General features: G+C 38.3%; 1 protein-coding gene across 3 annotated transcripts in view; it reads right to left on the reverse strand.

The window, feature by feature from the left end:
• LOC100646606 (ras-related and estrogen-regulated growth inhibitor) overlaps positions 1–22,437 on the reverse strand; it is an 85,697-nt gene that overhangs the window by 52,215 nt on the left and 11,045 nt on the right. For 2 of the 3 annotated variants that reach the window (XM_003401380.4, XM_020866796.2), the window contains 2 exons: positions 16,978–17,034; positions 1,102–1,178 (listed from right to left, as the gene is read on the reverse strand). In XM_003401380.4, the coding sequence (XP_003401428.1) occupies positions 1,102–1,178; positions 16,978–17,034 (134 nt within the window). The remainder of the gene's footprint in view (positions 1–1,101; positions 1,179–16,977; positions 17,035–22,437) is intronic. The other variant, XM_020866797.2, reaches the window with a different exon arrangement.

Raw genomic sequence — 22,437 nt, forward strand, 5'->3', positions numbered from 1 at the left:
AAAGAATGTTAACAAATTCACGGTGGAATTTGACAAAAACCGCGACGCTGGCGAGACAGCAACATAAAACAGAAATCAAAGACCGACGATCCTGTTGTAACCGTGGATAATTTACAACCGACCACGAGACTGGGCATAACTCACGCGGGCAAATCAGTCTGTCAAATAAACGTACGGCCGTAAATGTACATTTTCACCGCGCTCGCGTCCGAGTGAGATTTTAGCGCCAATCTATGTCGTGTATCCATCAATAATCCTGCGGGATCATTAGGCGCTGACTTCTTTCCGCCGTCGATCGCAGACGAAAAAAATCTTCGTGATAATTTGCGATCGGCAAATCGGGTTCGTTAAGCTCTATGTCCAACTTCCGAGATATCGAAGTACGATCTTTTTTTCTCTCCCTCTCTCTCGTTTCCCGTATTAGAGAAATTGATCGCTTCGTGTTGATTTCCTGCTTTTTTCGTGATTAGTGAAAATGTTAATGAGTTAAGTGAATTGAATCGTGGAATTTGAAACGGAAAATTTGTAATCGCAGTAAAGACAAACTACATAGCTTTTCGTTGGTTTTGATATTAACCCCAAGAATTTTGCTAGGCATGGAATAGCTTTTTAGGGAACTTCTAAATTTTGCATTGTTATGTGTGTATGTGAGTGAGAGAAAGAGAGAGAGAAGCTGAATATTTATTTAGTATAGCAGTGTAATCTTGTTTGAAGACTTAAATAAACACTAGCTATTCGCTCAGTTTGATGTAAAATATTGAACTATTGTACATAATTTGTGTTTAGTGAACCTCATTCTCGTATTGCAAAGTTACAGTTCGCATTAAATTTCAGTAAAAATATATTATTTATAACCCAAACATTAATACATAATAACGATTCATTTAAATCAGAATAATGAAGCTTCCATGAAAATGTAAAATTATTTCGATATTTTACATTTATAAGTTACATCTATTGTCATATGGAATCATATTGTGTAAAAACTAACTTCATTCACAAAATCCTACGCTATAATAAACACAAGCTCCTCGAACAAACAAAAATTCGTCGAACTGCTCTGAAAGTGGAACGAACGTTTAAAAACGACAAAGAACTTACCTCGCACCTGGAAGTGTCCAGTATCTCCACCTCGGTACTAACGTTATCGATGGTAACGCTGTGCCGGTACAGGAAATCTGTAACAGAGAGAACGAGATTACGCTGACTCGCCTTGATGAATGATAGCACCGGGGCGTTCCTGAATATCCCTATCGCCGCGTTTCGTCTACAGGGTTAGCGAGAGGATTCTAAACCCAGGGAAGACGTACGAGCTCGTTCGCCACGAATAATGAAATCGATCCGTCAGTCCTCTTCGAGGATCGAAGGAGAGAAAGAGAGAGAGAGGAAGAGACTTTACGCTGGTTAGCGAACGAGTAATCGTCGGATCTAGCCTAGCGTCCTTGGTCGGTTGATCTATGAAACGATAAATGAAACTGAACACCAGGAGAAAGAGAGATCGATCTTGAGTGGTACTAGACCCTGGTATTAATGCTAGTGAGAACCGAGAAGTTGCCGGACTAAATCCCTGTTAATTCTTGAAATCGTTCCTGTTTCATCTTCGATCCTGGTTCTCCGGCTGAGCCAGGTGGTGATTTACGTCTGTTATTTATTCGCTGTCCTCAAGCGCCATAGACAGAACTTTCTAGCAAACTGATCGACCAAATGGAGGAAATTGAAAATCGCGATTAATCAGGGACAGGTAAAAATCCAGGTGAGACACGCAGGCAAGCGTTTCGAGATCGACCGCGAGGATATCTGGAACGATAGGCTGGTAGCCGGATTTGTGCTTCGTTAAAACTTTGAACTTAAAATTTGATACTACGACCGTCAGAATGTAGGGTAAGTAGTTTGGTAATTGGGAGTTTTATGTTGGTCTGCGCGAGTGGTTTAGTAGTTTGCAGCTATTTGAACGTAAAATAAGTAGTTTAAGAAACCGTTAACGCGCTTGTGCAGTACACTGTTGTTCCATTAGAAATACAAGAGCTTAATGTCTTTTATTATATGATGCTATTAGTACGCGTTTAATAGGTATCATCAGACAGGATTTTAAGATAATCGTAGCTTAATGAAATGTTCACACCAATAAAATATATAAATCAAATTCATATAACAATTCTCGTAAAAAGTTTTCATCAAATTCTAGAGATCACAGAAATCTTATAAATTACTAATAAAACAGTTAATATCTAAATGTGATTCCATGTGAAAGTTTGACGAAAAAAACGACGAAATTTATGAAACATTCTAAAACATCGTTATGATTGCGATTGAGAAAGATAATTCGAAGACGATCTGTTTAATATTTTGTCCACGTTTTTTCTATATTTTAGCTCATTTCTTCTATCTTCCAGCTATCTCTTTGCATCTCTACAGATGTTATTCTAACTACACAAATAGAGAAAATCGGAATTGATGATTAATTCAAGGAAGATAAGAAACTCGACTTTAGGTAGAGGAATCCCACGCGCTCGTTAGCCGAACTACGTTGTTCTTACATGCAGCAACTGTGAATATCGAACAGAGATTTTCCCGCGAATAGAAAACGCGGCTAATGCGCGAAAGTCTCGGACCAGTTACTAACGACAATTCCGATTTGACGCGCTGACGCCGGGCGTCGCGCCGCTCTGTCATTACGCCGCTCACTGACAATGACGCGTTGACTTTCGCCATCGAGTCACGATGCAGGTCCTTAACATCCTTCGAAAAATCCATTTTCAAATCGTGACACTCGTTAAGCAGAATCTATTCAATGATTCAAGTGAATAGTTAATTAACTGATAATTACGGTTTCTGTCTTATTTATAATTGTGAAATGGTTAACTGATAACCGTAACTAGCTTCTTTTTGATATTATTCTAATATTATTGTGGATTGTTTCGAGTCCATTCGCGGGCTTAAATTTTCGTGAAAAAAACAAAAATTCAATATAAAGTGTATCAACGATCTCTGTTCTTACGATTTGTTGCACGATTAACATTGTTAATTTCAATTTATTTATTTTCGAAAATCACTAGTTGTGAGATACCATCGTAAGTAACTTAAATGTTAAAATAATTTTTAGTTTCGCGAATTCAGATGAGATTTAATAATACTTGATCGTAATTTTAATTTTCATAATCTTTATGCGCCGTAATTTATAATTCCAGCAGCTAAAATATGAAAAATGTCTCGTTCTACCAACTACAAGCAGTTCTGCTAAATATCAAACTATACGAGCAAATTTCCTTTTATTTCTACAAAAAGAAAGAGAAAAAAAGCTTCAACTTCATCAGGAAAGTTTACTAACACACGGCTCTCCTTATATAGAACCTTTAAACGAAATTAATAAATTAATATTCGCTACGAGAGAAGGAAATGTATTTGCTCGCGAAAGAAACGCGAGGCTGCGCCGAGCACAGTAGCTCTGGCAAGGCGGATACAATAAATAAACGATAAACGAACTCATAAACACCTCGTTGGGAACGATGTCGAAACATTGAACGCGCGGAAACAAGCAAATAAGGATGCTCGTTGCATTAGCGGCCGTTACGCTCGAGAAAGTTTTATTGCCGGACAATGCTGATAGGGAAGCGATTTGACCAAGTGGAGCGGTGGAGAATTTATTGCCATCGCGCAGAAAAATGTTCACGGGATGCCAGCCCGAAGACTTTCAGTAATCGAGACTCTTTAAAGCGATATCACTTAGAGATTCGTGCGATTGCCTCGCTCGCTTAAACGCCATTCGCGTATCGATGAATCGGATAAATTTTCTTTCTAATACACGGTTACTAGACGTCAATTGCTGCAGCGTTAGATCAAACGATAATAAAGAAGGGATGTTGAAACATTATAAATGGATATTATTAGGAAGATGTAATCTCTTTTTAATCTTTTTAATCGTAACCTTAATTAATTCTAATTTTTTATGCCCTGATGGTATATTCAAGTGTATCATTTGTATTAGAATGTTAACATGAGTCGAGTATATTTAGAGCACCTAGACGTGCAGATAAATTAATTAAAAAAGGTATTTGTATGTACCATTACTCTGCAATGAAACGTTTCTTACCAGGTGCCACATTTCATTTTGGTAGCATTAATTCTTGTACAGAAAAACTTGGTTTATCCATGCCACGTTTATACGAACAACTTAAATTATTTAGCATGTGCCAAATTAGACGAACAAGATATTATTCAGTTATGTCAACTCACTACTGCGCCTCTGTTGGCCAAACTACGCTTCAGCATACTTTCAATTGTACTGTTATACGAACGCCTATTCCAAACTCGTACGCGTTCGATACGTAACTGAGTGTTTGGGCCGAAATTGTTGTTCGACCTCAGGTATCCGACCGTCGGTTCCTATTATCGGAATTGATAGGAGCAGTTGGCGGGGATATCTATTATTATTGAAGCTCGTCGAGCATGTTCGCAAAAACAAGGCGTTAGTGTAACATACGAAAGTACCAAGTGAAATTTAATATACCTGTACTTTAATTAATTAATTCGTATATACAGATTATAACAGAATATGCGAGGCCCACTTCGAGAGTTGATTGTACGTTTAGCAAACGATGAAAAAAATTCGTATAAAATATATGTTCCATCTGGCTTCGTTTATGAGATATGACAAATTTTAAATGGAGGAAATTTTATCAAAAACGTTGAAATATTAAGGTTTACAATTGAACAAGCTTTTCAACAAATTTGTTAAACATCAAGAACCATCCAGAATATAACCAGATCCATGACAAAACGTCTACAGACTCTCCTTAATCCGCAAGTGTATTTTAATTAATTTGCCATTAATCAGATTAATTTCTAAATTGTTTAATAGCCACAGATATTTATCTATCATTTTTAGCATCTTCCGTGCAGATAATTAGATAAGACAAAATCAATGTATATCTGTATGTACTTCTCTCATTATTTTTAAGTTGCACAGTCAGTTCAGACCCGAAGTGGGTCTCGCGTGTTCTGTTACAACCTGTATAAATGTTATAAAAAAATTTTTCAACCTCAAAAATGCATGTAAAGACATCTAAAATACCCAAAGTATAATGCTTGTTATAGTATTTAATATATAATAAGAGAAACGATCTCCTACCTAAATTCTATTTTTATTTATCTTCACAAAGATATGGATAAAAATAATAAATACGTAAATGAACAGAATGATAAACATGAATAAAAATATGCATAAATATCCTCGGTCCGCTCATAAAAATCTAGATCTGCATAAAGATGTCCACTCTACTTGCCACAAAAATCCCACGATCGATTGGATAACATACAAAGATTCTTTTATCCGCGGAAAAATCGCATCCGGCGATCGAATCGGCCGGTAGTCGCGTGCGATCGTAGATTTTCTCCTGGCGCGGGCGCGCGTCACGCGTGAGACGAATCGAAAATACGCCTGGTGATTCCCGCGGTCCCTTTCGCGTGCACTTTCGTTCGTGCACGCTTGAGGATCACTTTTCCGAAGAAACGCCCTCGAACGGTGAAAGCCGCGCGTGGGTCAGTCGATTATTTCCTCGAGGGCGCCGCGTGTGGGTGATGACGCGACGAAAAAAAATCGCCAGGCTTTAATAGAAACTTAATTTCGTGTCTGCCAATCGCGTCTTCCGCGTCTATCGGGTGAAACGTAGCGAATTGCCGGCACCAGACGGTGCGTATTATCAGTTTCACCGGAGTCGAGGCTTATCAGGCTTCTCTTTAGCCGTTTCATTGTTGGTGTTCCAGCTAGTCTTTGCGTGGAAAATTACGTGCTTGTTAGGCTCGTTAGATAGTAAAATTGTTTCTGTACGAGGAGAGAAATAAGAGGAATATTTGCGGTGATATAAGAGATTATCTTTGTAAATTGGATCTAATATTTGAAAAAGAATGTAATAGTTTTTGTTCGTGATCTTTTGATTATAATTTTAAGTGCAGTATTTTTTACGTGTGATAATTTCTAATTTTAAGAAACTTCATAAAAGTTCGTATGAAATGGGTCTCGTACAGATCGTAATAAGTTTCATTAAATGGCCAATTAACTTACATAATTCAGTAAGAAAAGCTTTTAGGGTATACGTAGGGTATACGTAGGGTATACGTCTTTTTGGAACAAAATTAATATTCGTTGATGAAAATTCTATAGAAATTCTAAGGATTTTTGTAATAATGTGAAACGTTATATTTCTAAATTTATCTCATATATATTTATGAAAAATATAAAAAGAGATAGATGATGAAGTAGATAAAGAAACAAGCTAAAATATAAGCAAAGAGTGTATTTTAATTAATTTGCCATTAATCAGATTAATTTCTAAATTGTTTAATAGCCACAGATATTTATCTATCATTTTTCTGTCTATTACATGAGAGTCTCGTATCGAGGTAATAAATGCAGGTTAGATTTGTTTGGGTTTGACTGTAATGAATATTCAACGACGTAGTAATGAATTATGTATGAATGATACGAGGAATGAATTTCGAGTACATAGAAGTTTCAATACATCGCTTATACATTACGACACATTATGTATAAGCATTGCAGTGTGTTTTCTACAGAACAATTTTATACCATTTCACTATTTTGGAAAATTCGTTTCGGAAAACTCGTTCTATAGAGACTATACATATTGAAATAAACTGTCTATATACAGATACATAGTAAATGAAAGAAAGAAATATTAAATAAATGTATTTTATTAATCAAAACAAATTGTATATCGAGCAATTGACCTAATAAAACGAAAGAATAATTTTTCTCGAAATCCATATCTACTTACGTACAATACTACGTGACCCACCGATCGAACACGAGTGATCTATGGATCGTTCGCGATGCACGATCTAATCTTTGCCGAGTCCAATTCTTGGACCACGAACGAGACGTTCCCATCCACGAAACCTAGACGACGACACACGGTACACTTGCCGTGGCTGACTTTCTAATTCATCATCCAGAATTATTCCACGCAATATGAGCGTCGGTGAAACGGATTTGCATTGTTAATCGAAAAATCGAAACGATCACGTAGCGTACACGCGGCTCCCTCGCAGCTACAAACGAAAAGTATCGATTATTGCTCGTGATCATGAAGAAACGATATCTCTTGTCATTACCTATCGAACTTATTGCCAATAAGAATCGTCGACCTCGTTCCTACTCTTCGAGGAGGAATCGAATTTAATTCGTGCCTGTGTATATTCGATTGACCATTACTTTCTATCCATGCAGATTGTTCTGTCGGAGAACGGGTAATCAATCGCGAGTGCAATCCGGATAAAGCTCGACCTCGCGCGATCGATCGAAAAATTCGCGGGATTTCTGCAGGAGAGGAGAAAACTCGGCTTTCTATTTCATTAGTTATTGCAAGGAGCGAATTTTCCCCGGGCAAGTAGGCAAGTTTTCTTTGTAGCAGTGACATACGTAATTATTGGACATTTTATATAACTTCCGTGGGATGTGTAATTACGTAACATTGATTCGATTTGCTGTTATTCTTTCACTTGCCAACTGGTGGAATTTGGCGAATATCTTTGTAACAGAGACTGATGAAAATTTCGATGGAAGAAAAGATTCGTTCGTGTCCTTGAACGTAAAAAGGAATCTACATATTATTATCAGAAGATTGTCCTAAGTTCAATATTCTAACAAAAGAAGCTCGAAGTGAATACTCGTAAAACTAACAATGTTTTATTTAACAAAAAACACGAAAATTTATTATCACGCAGGTATATATTTACTGTAAAACAGAATTGGACGAACAGCAAACAAAATAAAAAATTTGGCTGCCTATTTAGTTACTATTCTTTCCTATGATATTAAGAAAATTTAATTACCATCATAAAAATATATTTTGAAAGAAATAAACGCTACTATTGGGTTCGTAGCTAACCTGTAGTTACATTACAGGTTAAATAACACCATAAACATTTCCTGTCCGGTTTACAGCTACGACCCTCTCATGGTCGCGCTCTATCTGGAGCATGGAATAATTGCCCTGTATACTGTCCCTGGTTTCGTTCCAGTTTTTCATCTATCGACCATACACGGGGCATTGGCTCGTCGCTGACAACGTCATCCGTACTCGGCTTTAAGGGTCGATTAAGCGATTATCCCTCCCTGGATCGGTACGCGTCAGATTATCCGCTTCCTGGTTTCATTTAACACCGATTACCCGTCTTTCCACCGTAAAATTTATTAAATTTTCACTCTTTTTATGTAAATTAGTTTTTATACTTTACTTTTATACTTATACTGCGAGGAAAGTGGAAATTTGAATTGCCCGCGTTCCTGCGGAGCAAAAGTCCATATCAACGAATTTAACGATTCGTAGCTATTTTATGTTTCAGAACTCAAACGTCGTTCCAATTATTTGAATTATAGAATTAAAAATACATTAAAAAGGGATAAAATACTATAAAGATTTTATGAGAGCAATCATACGTAGGTACTCGGGCAGAGTCTACCTTCTAGTGTTCATTTGTCCCGGTCGGATCGGAGCAGATGCCGCGTCACAGAAATGGCTGTAACTTTGAAAAATTCCTTTAAGGGCATATTCTTGAATATCTAAACTTCGGAAATATGAAAAAAAAGATTTTCGATTTTTTCAAATTTGTAGACTGGAATACCCCATTAATGCATATCGATATTGATAACGTGCCTGACGCATCTATATGTTAGAATTTCCTACAAAATTTAGATAACGTAAGGCTAGAATTCTTTGGATCAAGTTAACCAGCTATAAGTGTCTTTATAAATAAGTAACTCGAGAATTTTGCACTCTCCTCGTAAACAATTTTTCTCGTAATTCGCTAAACTCCACTCTTAAGCGACCCACATTCGAAGTAGCTTATTCAAGTCGATATTATCGGCGTGATAAACGGTGAAATATATCGTGTACATTGACAGTTCGACTATCGTAGTTTCAAGTTATTCTATTCTATTTTTACCATCGAATCAATTACATACAGATTTCAGTTGTATTTTTTACGATTCAAAAAGAACACAAATAATATATATACATTGGGTGGAAAATGTTTCAATCGCGTTCTAGATATCGGATCTATTTTTACGTGAAAAGTCAACTTCTACCCGTCCGCGCGATACTTTCGCTCGTAACCTTGTGCCTTTATAAGCCAAGAAAACAGAATTTTTCTTAACTCGCTGAAGCGTTCGTAGAAACGAAAGGGTAAATACCCGTAATCACGAGTCAATGAAGTTTCTTCTCTCTCGCTAATCGACGTCATCACGTGTATTATCTACGGAACAGTTCACTGAATATCGTAAATCGATCGATTCACATTGTCAGTGACCGTATCACGAAGAAGGGATGAGAAAACTGGACGTTATAGACTTAAAAGAGGTGGTTGGATGGTTCTAAACGAGGGTCCAGAACGGTGTCATGGGACATGCGACATTAGAGGCCTACGGCGACACTCGAGTTTCTCTAATCCGGTTGATCAATCAGTTCCAGCAGAGTAATTTCGTGATATATGTAGTTAATCGGTTAAGAACGCGGTGTTTTTCCAGCGATATATCTTCCAGCTGGACGGAATAATTCCGGCCCGATTAACGAGTAACGCGGAATCGTAAATTTCGGTTTTATAAACTGTTGGCGCTTTTCGATCGAGCCTAGCGACTCGTTTGATCTCTTCCTGAGATCCTTACGGTATATAATCCGCGGTTATGTCGACGCTTGAAATACGGTTCGATCGTGAAAGAATTTCAAAGATTTATCGACTGCTGAAGCATCGAGGAAGATAGGGCGGACTGCGTAAATCTGGCTTTTTTCCGTAGACGTCTTATTACGTGAAAAAGAAATAACACCGATACTTCCTTAACCTGGTTCTTCGAATTAAAGCTGAATAATTTTCGAGCATACGTAGCGTCTATTACTGATTATTCAGAAAGGTGAAACGAACGAAGATAGAAATAGAGAAAGAAGCATGTCGAAGAATCAGACTGAGAAATTGTCGCTATAACGATTTATGAATCAAATATTTGGTTCCTTTATATCTTTCTGCATACTTATTTCACGGTAATCGCTTCATATAATTTCTGAATACATTTTGCTTGAATAAAACAAAGAACATAATTTTGACTAGCTTTCGAACTTGAATACTCCACTGTTTTATGTATATTTTATTTAAAAAAGGTGCTACGTTATGAACTTTTACCAACACGCATTTTTATAATTTTATATAAGAAAATTATTAACATATTAACACTATATCATACTGTATTATATCATGTAATGTTATAATAATAGTATACGTACTTATACTTAAAACCCTGTTGTACGAGCAATTTTTAAGTATTCGAACTGGAAACTGTTACAAGGAACAACTACGATATGATCTAAAACTTACAGAGTTAAGACAGCATATATCTCTAACGAACCACCCTGTGTAACTGCTAGAAACCATCGTAAAAAATGAAAAGAAAGTATGGAAAAATCGTCAACATCGAACTACCCGGCTATTAACGCACTCCACTTCCTTCGAAATCTTTGCAAGATTTATCGAATATTGTTCCCGAAGCTAGATTCGCGGAGATAACTGTTTCGACTGGTATTCAAGAACGCATAGATCGTCGACGGGACAGGACTTTCATCCACTTTCTTGTCTAGCACCATCCATCAAGCCTTCTAATTACAGCTCTTGAACATTGACCGAGAACGGCGTTAAACACTATCTACGCCCGTTCGCGGCCTTCCGTTCCGTGAAAAACGAACGAGAACCGACGCTCGTAATATTGTTCCGAAGAAACATGCCGCTCTTGCAACCGCGTTTCGTATTGTCAGAGACCACGCGCCCATAGAACGAGAGGAGAAAAGCCAGGACGCGTGTAGTTAGCCAAGAGACCTGCAGGATGTCGTTATATCTCAATCGTCCGCGAGGTTCGCTCGAGATTTCCTTCGCGATAAAAGTTCGTAAAAGTTAACGTCGCGATCGTAATCACCTGCCACAAAGAAAATCGCGGAGCGGAAGTCGAGCTTTACGGTCGTGCTTCCTGTCGACGATTTTTAAATGGATCGTTGGAGATTTTACGAGAAGGTACATTACGTATTGATGCGAACTTTCATATATAGTAATTTTTCTACGATTTTATTCAGGAATAAAGAATAAGGAATAGATCACAGGAATGATCAGCCTCTAAATTTCCCTAAAAATTTTACGCGTATATTTACAAAGGAAAAAACGAAGATTCCCAATAGACGGAAAAGAGATTTCCATTAATTTTGGAATTTATATTACTTACGGTTTGAACTGCGTTCTTTCAGCGTTTGGAATCTTTATAAATGTAAAATAGTAAATGGCAAAAAAATGCGCGCTAGAAACCTATCTTTTTTAACTATTGCGTAATTGGCACTTACGGTTATAACTTGAGATAGAATCTACGTTATGATAGAAAGTCCGAAATGTTAAAATAAATTGTTTTACCACTTACAACATTTTATACGATATTTTATATGGAATTTATTTCTGTGTTCTTTCATGGCGAAAAGGTCATTGTATCTTACCTTCCACGTATATTTTCTTATCACACCGCCTATTAATTACGTTTCGCACGATAATACTGCATCTCACGTAGAAAAAAGAAGGAATCGCCCCTCGAAACCTAGGAGTTAGATAACCACGTTGCATAACCACACACTCGCAGCTATTAAATCATCGGCAAAGGGAACACGATCTTTATTACTATTTCATAAATCATTCACCGTCCACATAAATATTTCTCCATTTTCTACCACCCGTATACGTTCATGAAAAAAAGGAAAACAAATCGAAATCCGGCAGACCTTGCTCCAAGCACGTACACTCCATTCACCGGAACAAGCTGTTTCCTCAACAGACTCGTACTGGATCAACTCTTCCTCCTCCAAACAACTACCACCCACGTGACCCAGTCAAGTTCCAACGAAATCTACGTGCAATGCCCGAAAAGGGCGCCTGCTTAGTGCGGACACGCTGGCTTCGCGATTTTCCACGTAACATCGTTTAACGTGAAATTCTGGTTAAAAGAAGCAAAGAAAGAAGAGGAAGAAGCAAAACGTCGAGCGAAAATAATCGAGCACCATTGAACTTGAACTGCGGTTCAAAGATTCCAGGGGAAGGTCTTGATCCATTTGCAACAATTAATTAGATTCGCTATGCAAAGACCGAATTTGTTGACACTCGAGCTAAGGTTAATAATTAATATTCAAAATTATATTATTCAATCTTGAATCCTCTCTGAACAGCATTCATCTCTTAACGTAACACACGTATCATTAACAGTTGCTGTTCTGAAAGCAATGGACCAGCGTAGCATATATTTCCGCAATTCGTCTAACGGTTACAGCTATTACTCGAAATAGCCTGGACGCGTAGAAAAATTTCACGCTGTTTTACGATCGTCGACGAACTAGTCCAAATGGTCAGCCAGACAAACGCGCCACATTAATTAAAGTAGCTTTATCCGGATCTCTAGGGCAAGGAAAAGCTATCGCGACGATGGGACACACCTGCTTGGATTTTTCCGCGGGCGGATATCCGTGGCGTCTCTCGCACACGGCTGCACGGCAATTATTATAGCAAGATAGCCTGCATGAGTTATGAGAGAGATCTGCATTCTCTTCTCGATCCTCCCCATAGGCTCTATTTCATATCGAGTGTTTAAATCTCCGCCCTCCACTCCTGCCGCGTCCACGTCTTGTCTTTCCTTCTCGTTGCGCGTATTTCTGTAACCGACGCCGGAATACGCCCTCGAGAGATCGACTCGCTATCGTAGCTAGGCGCCATCGTATTTCTGGGCTGTGTTCTTGCCGTTGAGATTACATTTAAGAAGGGAAAGAGTTCAATCGTTCGAGTTCGATTTCGATCATTTTTCGTAAAGTTACGTCCGATGAAATATACATGTGAGATATTATCTAATTGCTATTTTGACAAATTGAACAAATTTCCTTTGTTCCACTTTCGCAAGTTTCTCACGTATAATTAGAGCACGTTACTGCATCGCAATTACTAAGATCCTTTCTATATCTTTCATAATTATGCTTTAGAATCGTGAATTAAATTTATCCTTTAATTAACGCCTTACATCGATGTTCTGCGTTCTTTCTATACTCGTAGTTAAATCTCACAAAAAAGAGAAGAAAAAAAGGGAAGAAATATACTCGAATCGCGAGAACAGACCACGAGGATACCTCCTAATCTTAAATTGCGAAGAAGCGTTTCATGAAATCTTCGATGGAAACAACCGCGACAAAATTCAATTAAACGAAACGATCACGCGACGCCATTAACGACGCTGCCAGATCTCTGAGGAGAATCGAAAACACGAACAGGAAACTGTTCGTCAAAGGCGGTCGCGAGAGTCGAGGAAATTAGCTTAAACAACCTCTGAGGAAAGCTGCATGAGAGGCTTCTCTGTATATATATGTGTGTGTATACGCGAGATCTACGTCGCGGCGGGAGAATCGTAAATTGATTGTGCCGGCGAACAGGTAGGCAAGACTTAACGTAATACATTCGTCAGAAAGCAAGAAGGTGAAATCGAGCGATCTCTATTATTTAGCCAAGTGAAAACCGAGACTAAGTCGGAGACCTGGATGTCTTTCTCTCTTTCTGTTTCACCAGCCATTGTAAATCATGGCCTATTATACGCGCAAACGTGTGCATCGGTCATCACCAGGTGAACGTGGGATTCCCTATTACCGGCTGACGCGAATACGACAGCTGATAATTGTTTTAAAGCGCGCTTCTTCGTGTACATGGCGATACAGGTGTGATGTCGATATGGGAAATCCTTGCGTGTGAACGCTGTGTCCAACTGAAGACACTATACTGAGTATACCATAAAACCATAAGTATTCGGATATTAACTAGTTACATTTATCGGAAGACACCATAAAATTTTACTTTACTTGATATTTTATGATATAAAACGCATATCAGAGATACGAAATGATGGACGGAGACGAAATAACAATAAAACAATAGCAAATTTCTACTTTACTTGATATTTGACGCTATAAGCCACGTGTTATGCGAATGAAATAACAGATTCGTAACGAAATAGCTAAAAATTACAACAGTAGTCCTGATACTTACAGCCAGCAGTATGTCTGACACTTGCAGGAAACTTCTACTTACGGCAGCGGTAACGCGAGTCAGCCGAAAAGATTGACGTTACGATACACGTTGGAATGCATTGTTTTCGAAATTTCTGTACGTAACTGCTAGCGCGAATTCATCGAGCACGGGGTTATAATCGAACGTACCGAGATTACAGGGCTGCGCTTTTCGTTTTCTCGATTCTCACGGTCCGCGAGACGATTCGTGTCCGAATGATGAAAGTGGTTGTTGAACGTGTATCACTACGTAGATTGCAGCTACGCAATACGAAAATCCTCACATAACCCCATGCAAGTTGTTTTCGAGGGACGCGAATGGCGGCGCGCCTCTAGTAGCGCGATTAACAAAAGCGATCTATTAAATGGGCCATTGTGCTGTCCGGAGATGTGAATGACACGGCGCACCGCCACGGGGAAATTAAATTCTCTACCGCACACCGGCGAGATTCGCCGGCCACTGATTGAAATAATACACGCTACGGATAACATTCATGGCTATGGGCGATTTACTATGGGTTCATGGGCCTAGGATTCAAAGATCGCAGGTAAAAGATTCTGATTTTGTGAACTTACTGCCCGGGATAATTCGTCTGCCAGTGCAAGAGATCACAGAATATCGAAAACATCGGCCAAGTATTAAATTAACCCTCGCATATTGAGTGACCTCGAAAAGTATTTAGTTACAAGTAATCATGTAGTTTTTGATATGGATTATGTTTTATCGGTTTCGGAAAAAAGGTTTGGAAAATCGTAAACAAGAGATTGTAACTTAATGGAGATTTAGCTTAAATTTCGATTTGCATTAAGTTGTACGCGTACGGAAAGTAGATTTGAAAAAATTAATATAGACTGATCATGCTTTTAGTTTTCTCCGTAGATTTGAACTTTTTCAGAATGTTGCGCTATTTTTTGATAAAAAAACGTAGGTTCGTCGAGTATCTAATGAGGAACTAGTACTGTGTAACTTATGGTACTCATCCTGTGTAAAATTACCTACTTGTTTTATAAGCTGTGTTCCTAGTTATCGCAAGCTCAAGAACGTAATCCCAATTTATCCTTGTCGTCTGTCCTATCTCTGCACAACTCGTCCACTAAGAAAATTACATCTACTTTATACATCACGTAACAGCTTCAATGAAATTACATATGTTTCTCTCATCATTACAAATCCATTCAACCTCACAATCAGAATCACAATCATTCGGCAACATTAATCCCTAAATTAGTAACTGCTTAGTAACTGCTAAGAAATGAACACATGCCATGTCGAAATCCTTCGTAATTTCGATTTTTCATTGTAAATGAATCACTTTCAAAATGTTAAACAGAAATATGTTAGGGTTTAGTCAACGAAATCAAGGTACACGTTGTACGAAATAAGTTACGACTTTACGGATCTCTTGTACTCCCATAACGCGTTTAAAATCTCTCATTCTGAGGGATTTAAAAACTACTTGGACGAAAAAACGAGAAGGTATGCACGAGAGTAAAAATGCAAGGGAACGAATCTTGCTGAAAATCTTGTCGTTGTCCCGGCACGACTCTCGGTATGCATAGCTTAAAGGGGAACTGGAACTCGCAGTAAGGAGTCTAAGATAATCACGTTTATACGACGGTCCGCATTCCGAGAATTCGATACTCTACTACGGGGAAGAAGTTGTTCCATGCTATCCGGAGCCGTTTTCACGATCGTTCAATTTGTACTCACGGCCAGCAATGATCGCTCCCTGAACCGAGCTGTGAAAAAGAAGCAGGTATAATCTCGCCATCTCTCGATCATACGATTCAGATTCCACTTTGTTACGAATTCTCGGAAGAGTTGGAGTTTACAACGAGAAGATTTTTTAACATCTGTCGTACGATTATCTGAGATAGACTTTGCTAAAAGCCAACTATGTAAGAAAGAGAATGGAATTAAAATTTAGAGAATTAGAATTAGAGAAAACAATGGTACAAATGTCTTTTAAAAATGGAGTATTATAAATATTAATTGGTAGTTGACAAGCATAGTGAATTGTTTTGGAGTGTATAATTGCTTGATATTACTATCAATGTTAGGGCGATAGAAAGCGATCCTATGACCAGTTACGAATCAAAATTACCTAACATCCGCTAGGTGAGAGTTGATACGTGTGAAAAGTTCGACGAAATCGATGACAACTCGAATATGATAGGAAAGCGCTAATAATCGATTTAAAGATTTTTAATACAGGAAATTACAAGAATGGAAAAAATAAAAAATATTACCAAATATTCAATTAACTTTCTCCATTCGAAAACTATCTTACCATGATCGAAAATATGATTGAAAATTACCAATAAAACTCGACATCTTATCGTAATTTTATTTACGACTGTACGCTCCAAATTTCATTAAAATTCCATCATTGAGATGTTACATTGTATTATTAATATATCGGAAAAAATGCTTCCAATATACCTTCCTTCAAATCGACGGTACAATTGCAAAGATCCTTCTACAGTGATTTTTCCCAATGGAGACGATCCACGTTCCGTGCCATTAAAACGTAATCTCGTATTAGCACGACAAAAAGCGGAGCATTGACGGACTGTAGTCTGGCAAAGCAGAAACACAAAGTAACGTTAGTACGTGTAATAAAGTAATCATCCGATCCAAGGAAGAGCAAAAAGCTGTGCGGGCAAGCTGTTATCCCTGCATATGCTTGAACCGCGATGGTGAATATTACAAAGTGCGGTCGAGTTGAAAGTAACGAGAGAAAAGCCGGCGATGGCTCGATTTTCGAACAACGCGTGGCAAGAACGAGAAAACGGTTACGAAAGATGAGCAAAGAGCGAAGAAGAAAGGGAAAAAAGAGCGACTTACCGCTGGTTGAGCTGTACTCGCCGATGTATCGCCTCGTCAAATACCGCACTACTACGGCTGAAAGGAAAAACGAGATGTTAAACGTGCGAAACATTTTTCACCAGGAAAATACCAAAGCAATCAAAACGATGGACACGCTGTGTCGTTTATTTTAAATGGAAGTTGCTCGTAGTATATAGGAATTTCTTACTATTTATAGTAACTAATTAATGATACTAAGTGTGATAGAAAGTTTCATTTATAGTGCAGCATTTCCTGAACTTTCCTGGGATCTTTTGTTAAAAATACGAGTAAGATACCTTTTTTTTCTTTATATTGAGAACATTTGGAGAAACGTTTGTTATTTTGATTGCTTCGATAGAAATATGTATATATAAGATGATTGTTATGTAATTTTAAATAATCTGATAATAAAGAATGGCACATGATTTAAACTATTACAATCTATTTAGTTGTTGTCACATGTTATTGAATATTCAAATAAACTTATAATGAGAAAATGAGAAAATTAAAATATTCTAAAATTGCTAGCTTCAGTTTTCAATCAGCTTTTTGTTACGTTTATTCGATTTGATAAAATCGGAGGTGACGCGATTTCATAGTAATTTAAATATATTTTAATCAAAGTTGTCGTCGGTATCAGGCTGAATGAAAGTGTCAGTCGTTCGTTTCTTAGCTTTAACAGGAACTGGTTTATATAAGTGAAAAGCGACTAATTAACTTCTCTGTTTGACTATATCGGATCTTTACGCATTTTTTCCGAAGCATTTCGATCTTATGTTATAAAAACGAAACAGTGTAATTTCCAACGCACTAAATTCTAAATAATAGATCTTTCGGTCTGCTGCTTATATCACGCGAAATAGAATAAAACTTTCATAATCGATAAAATTCTCCTTTAATAACACTAAATACGATACCTCAACATTAGATCTATATATGGTTTTACGTAATTACCTTGTTTGATAAATTTACCTAAAAACTTGCAAATTAGAGATAAGAATGTACAAGAAACCTAGTCTTAACGTCTGCATCGATATACTTTACCAGGACGTGGTCGAAAAATATTTGTTACATATATTTACGTCAATAATTAACGCACTTTTCCTGTCTAAACAAGTTAATTGACGTCGATAAATTTGACAAGTGTATCACTGTCGTTAGAAAGTTACCTGTTAGCACGTACACCGACCATCATACTCGCTATTAAAGGAAATTACAGAAACTCTCTAAGTTCACATTACTAAAATATAATTCATTCAATTGTTTCTTGCAAATTTTTTAATTTCAGATAAGAGTTAGTTTTTATTTTCTTTGCGTTATAATACAAGTTCCATGCTTTAGTCATCGATAATTCTAATCTGAACGTAATTTAAACCTTGGAGCGTTGTAATCACTTATGACTCAACCATTCGATCATTTGATATCATTTGATGAGAAACCACTTGATAAAAATACATATAAACCGATATTATCCATTCTTCGGCCGCTGTCCCTTCATAATCACGTTGTTCCACTCACGCCCTATCGATTCGATTCCCCTCATCCCTATCAAAGCAATGCTGCGAAACAAGCAATAACCGCAACCATATTTATACCGACGGAGATAATAAATAATAATTCGCTCGTCGCCTCGAACGCCTTCAAAGTGGAGGCAAATTAAATTGGTAAGACTCGGGGGAGGATCGGTATATTCACGCTTGGTGGCTTAATTGAATTTTTGCGGATCCTCCGCGAGTGTGTGCGGGGGCGATCGGAGAGTCAGAAAACAGACGGCGTAGAACGAGGATCGTACGTCATTAGCTGCGATAAAAGTATTCTCTTAAGCCAAGACACCACACCTCCTGTCGACAGCTTGCCGAGAGACGCGGTGAAACCCGCCGAGTCGTTCCTCGTGTACCTTTCCGTTTGAACCCTGCAATTTCGCGCGGACCAAGGATCGCGCGCCATCCTATCGATCCGTAATTACACGGCTATAACGACCTAGCACCTCGAAAAATAAGCCAGCCGGCCAAAGATCGAACAGGTATAACGAGAGCGAAAAGGGTAGATCCACTTGATAATTTTGGCTGAAGTTGGTAGAAAAATTTCGCGCCAATCCCCTAGAAACAGCGCTCTATTTCGAGGCGGTTTATTTTCCAACGCGTACGATTTCGCGAAAATAACGAAGCTTCGTGAACATTAGCGGTCGTTATTCTCGAGCTCTGGATTCATATTGAGAAAATGGCTTCTGATGTCCACATGGATCAGACCAGTGGAAGAATAGTGGCTCTAAGATTCGATAAACACGGTAGAACTGCGTTTATCTGAACTTATTGGGAGACAGTTTATATAACTCGAGCTCAGTCACGTTCCTCGCTAGTTATTATTTTTCGTTTACATAATAGAAGCTCGTGTTCCGATACGTGGATCCAGTCGATAAAGATTCAGTTGATCGGACAGTAACTGAATTTCCGTCTCGATAAATGGAATTATATCGTATGAAATCTTCCTTTTTTAACCTACGTGTTCTCCATTCAACTTCTACCAATATGAATCTCATTAATTTCACGAAACTCGAATTAAAGGCGAGATGCATAAAACTTCAATATGTCGAGAGAGTTGCAATATTTAACATCATCTCAGATGGTACCGTTAACGACAGTGAACTTGTACCATTAAAGATAGTGAACTTATGTTGAAAATTGTTCTGCTCTAACGAAAGTGTCTTCCAGTCCTTCTCTTCCATTACATACTTCATCAACTTCATGGGACCAGTTTGTGGCTGAAGTACAAGGTAGCGAAATAGGGTAAAAAATTAATATATGTATCAAATGTCTTACAGCGATTAATGCGTAAATACGTGTAACTAATCGCCTACTATATCATGTCGCTAACCATGATACATGATAACGATGAACAATGTGGAATCCTGAATTACAAGCTTTCCATACCACAGAAAATATCTCGTATTGCATATTACAACTTTCAACAATTAAATTCAGATTTACTCTTCTTAAATAATATTTTAAACCTGTTCCCCTCGCTTCCTGTTCAGATAATTTTCTTCCAAATTTTGAGATACTTTATCCATGAGGATCGACGGAGCATACAAAAAACGGTACGATTACTAAAACAAAATGCAATAAAACTTCGTTTATCCGACACGGTCGGCGGACAAGACGCTTCGGATAACTGGACCAGTCTGATAATGTCGGATAATAAGAGTCCGCTAGTTCTTCCTCCCTTCGCTGTTTATCATTCGCATAATCGGAGTTAATTTCCATATAACTGGATTTTCCTAAGCTGAAATTTGTATATAAGGCAATAATCTTCATTCGCATTAGCGCGTATAGGTCGTCGCGTAGCCTGGGATCGGTTAATAAATGTCCAGAATCATATTCGATAAATTGGGCATTGTGATGACATCAGTTCGGATAAATGGAATCTCACTGTATTTAAAAATTATTTATATTTCAATATAGTCTATCGAAACATAATTTTCAATAAGAAACGTAGAGAAGAGCAGAATTAAAATAAAATCTCTTTATTCTTACCCAAAGGTTCTCCACTCGTTCCCAAGCTTTACAGGTCTTATCAACTTTGCGAAACCAGTTGGCAAACGGAGTACAGCAAGGCGAAGCGAACCAGTTGGTTCGACTTCGCGAATCAACGGAACACGATGTTCGCGGTGCTCCAGGGACTCTCTTCCTCGAGTCCGCGAGCAACCACAGCGACAGATTTATAAACGGTGTATATACGAGAACTCGACGAGAGCACGGAGCCTGCACCGATCTATGTACTCAATAAGTCTTCGAGGGTCGAACCGAGAGGATAGGCACGTCGACGACATGTTAAAGTTCCCTCGTACGTTTCGCGAAGTAACGAAGAAATTTATGAAACGAAGTACGTATCCTCCAAGTTACACGCATACATTCGTACAGATACATATATTTCCACGTTTATAACTTGGTGGACGATTGTACGAGCATAGAATTTAATGACGTTTCCTGTACATCGCGCGACCATTAATTATCGTTATTACGTGTTTAACGCGAGTTTTTCCAGTTTCACTGGAGATCGGTGTAAAACACAGGGAAACGAAACCAACTTCCTCCCTTTGGTTTCACCACTCTGTAAATTCTCTCTTAACCGCGAAGTACATATACGTACAAGTGACCTTCTTCTCGTTTAGGAGTTATCGCTTCTCGTTAATCTGCAATTAACCTTTCGCTGCGAAAATCATAGGTATGTAGTATATGGCCCGCATTTATGTCATAGAACCGAAACACAAAATTACATGTATCGGTGATACATCATTTTCTTATCTACGTGCCTGATAGAAATTTCGCAAAAGTTCTCCTCCAAAATTGCGCGACTTTTAATTCTTACAGGTATTCAACTTAGATAATGCACGCATAACGTAGGATTACATGACCAATTCGAATATCCAAAACATACGCAGTGTCTAAATTCTCGAGTACTACGATTCAAGGCCACACGTGAAAAACATAAACCACATTTCTCGTCTTACATAAGAGAGCAATTTCAAGATTCTCTATCATCTTATCGATCAATTATACATCGGAACTCCTTTTTCATCTGATTTTGGAATTAAATATATATTTCGTCAGCTGTTCAAACATTTAAAAGATATTAATACTTTTTTTCGAAAAGCTTATATCTACGAATCTATTTCGCGTGAAAATACTCTTCAGTCATCGAGCGACATAAAGTTCAGAGAATCAAGAAAGATGGATATGCTTCTTTGTTGCGATCTTCAGTTGTCTGGCGTTTCAGTGAATTTGTTTAACGATATGCATTATCGTGCACCGTGCAGCGCATAACGCCTTATTTACGAGCGCGTCTGCGATTTAACTTCGATAAAGGCTCCGTTGACGCGTTCAATTCAGCCGGTGTGCACGCGAACGATGCCAACCATATTCACCTCTGTCCCCTCGGCGACACAGTCCCGCAACAATGCGACACGAGGGGAGGAGAGGCCAGCCACGCGCGTTTTGCACTCTCGCGCGTGTACACTGTACACGGATACTGGGATGTACAGGCGCCATAAATTTCCCGTTCACGGCGGTGAACTTCTTCGTATCTTGATACCACTTGTGTCTCGGGTTTCCCTCGGCTCTGAACTTTCGTCGACGGCTAGAGAGTTTAACACGTATTTTCGTTCGACACAAAGGTACAAATTGCGAACGGCTCGCAAATGTCAGCTCCAGCCACCAGGGTTCCCCGGCTAGAGCCGTGCACCGTGTGCCACTTCGCTCGTAGAGGCGTGTTTTACGGCACGAACGAGTCAGTAGTTTGGTTTTACTCCTTCGGCCACAGTGGTGTATACAACTTTTGTATCACTTCCATGTATTTCACGATTGTCAGACTGAAAATCATGTTGGTCTAAGCCATAATCTTGACAGTTCGAATTCAAATCACGTGTTCCAACCTTCGAAAACATCGTCCCTTTACTTT

Source organism: Bombus terrestris, chromosome 15 (genome assembly GCF_910591885.1).
Source record: "Bombus terrestris chromosome 15, iyBomTerr1.2, whole genome shotgun sequence".
Lineage (NCBI taxonomy): Eukaryota > Metazoa > Arthropoda > Insecta > Hymenoptera > Apidae > Bombus > Bombus terrestris.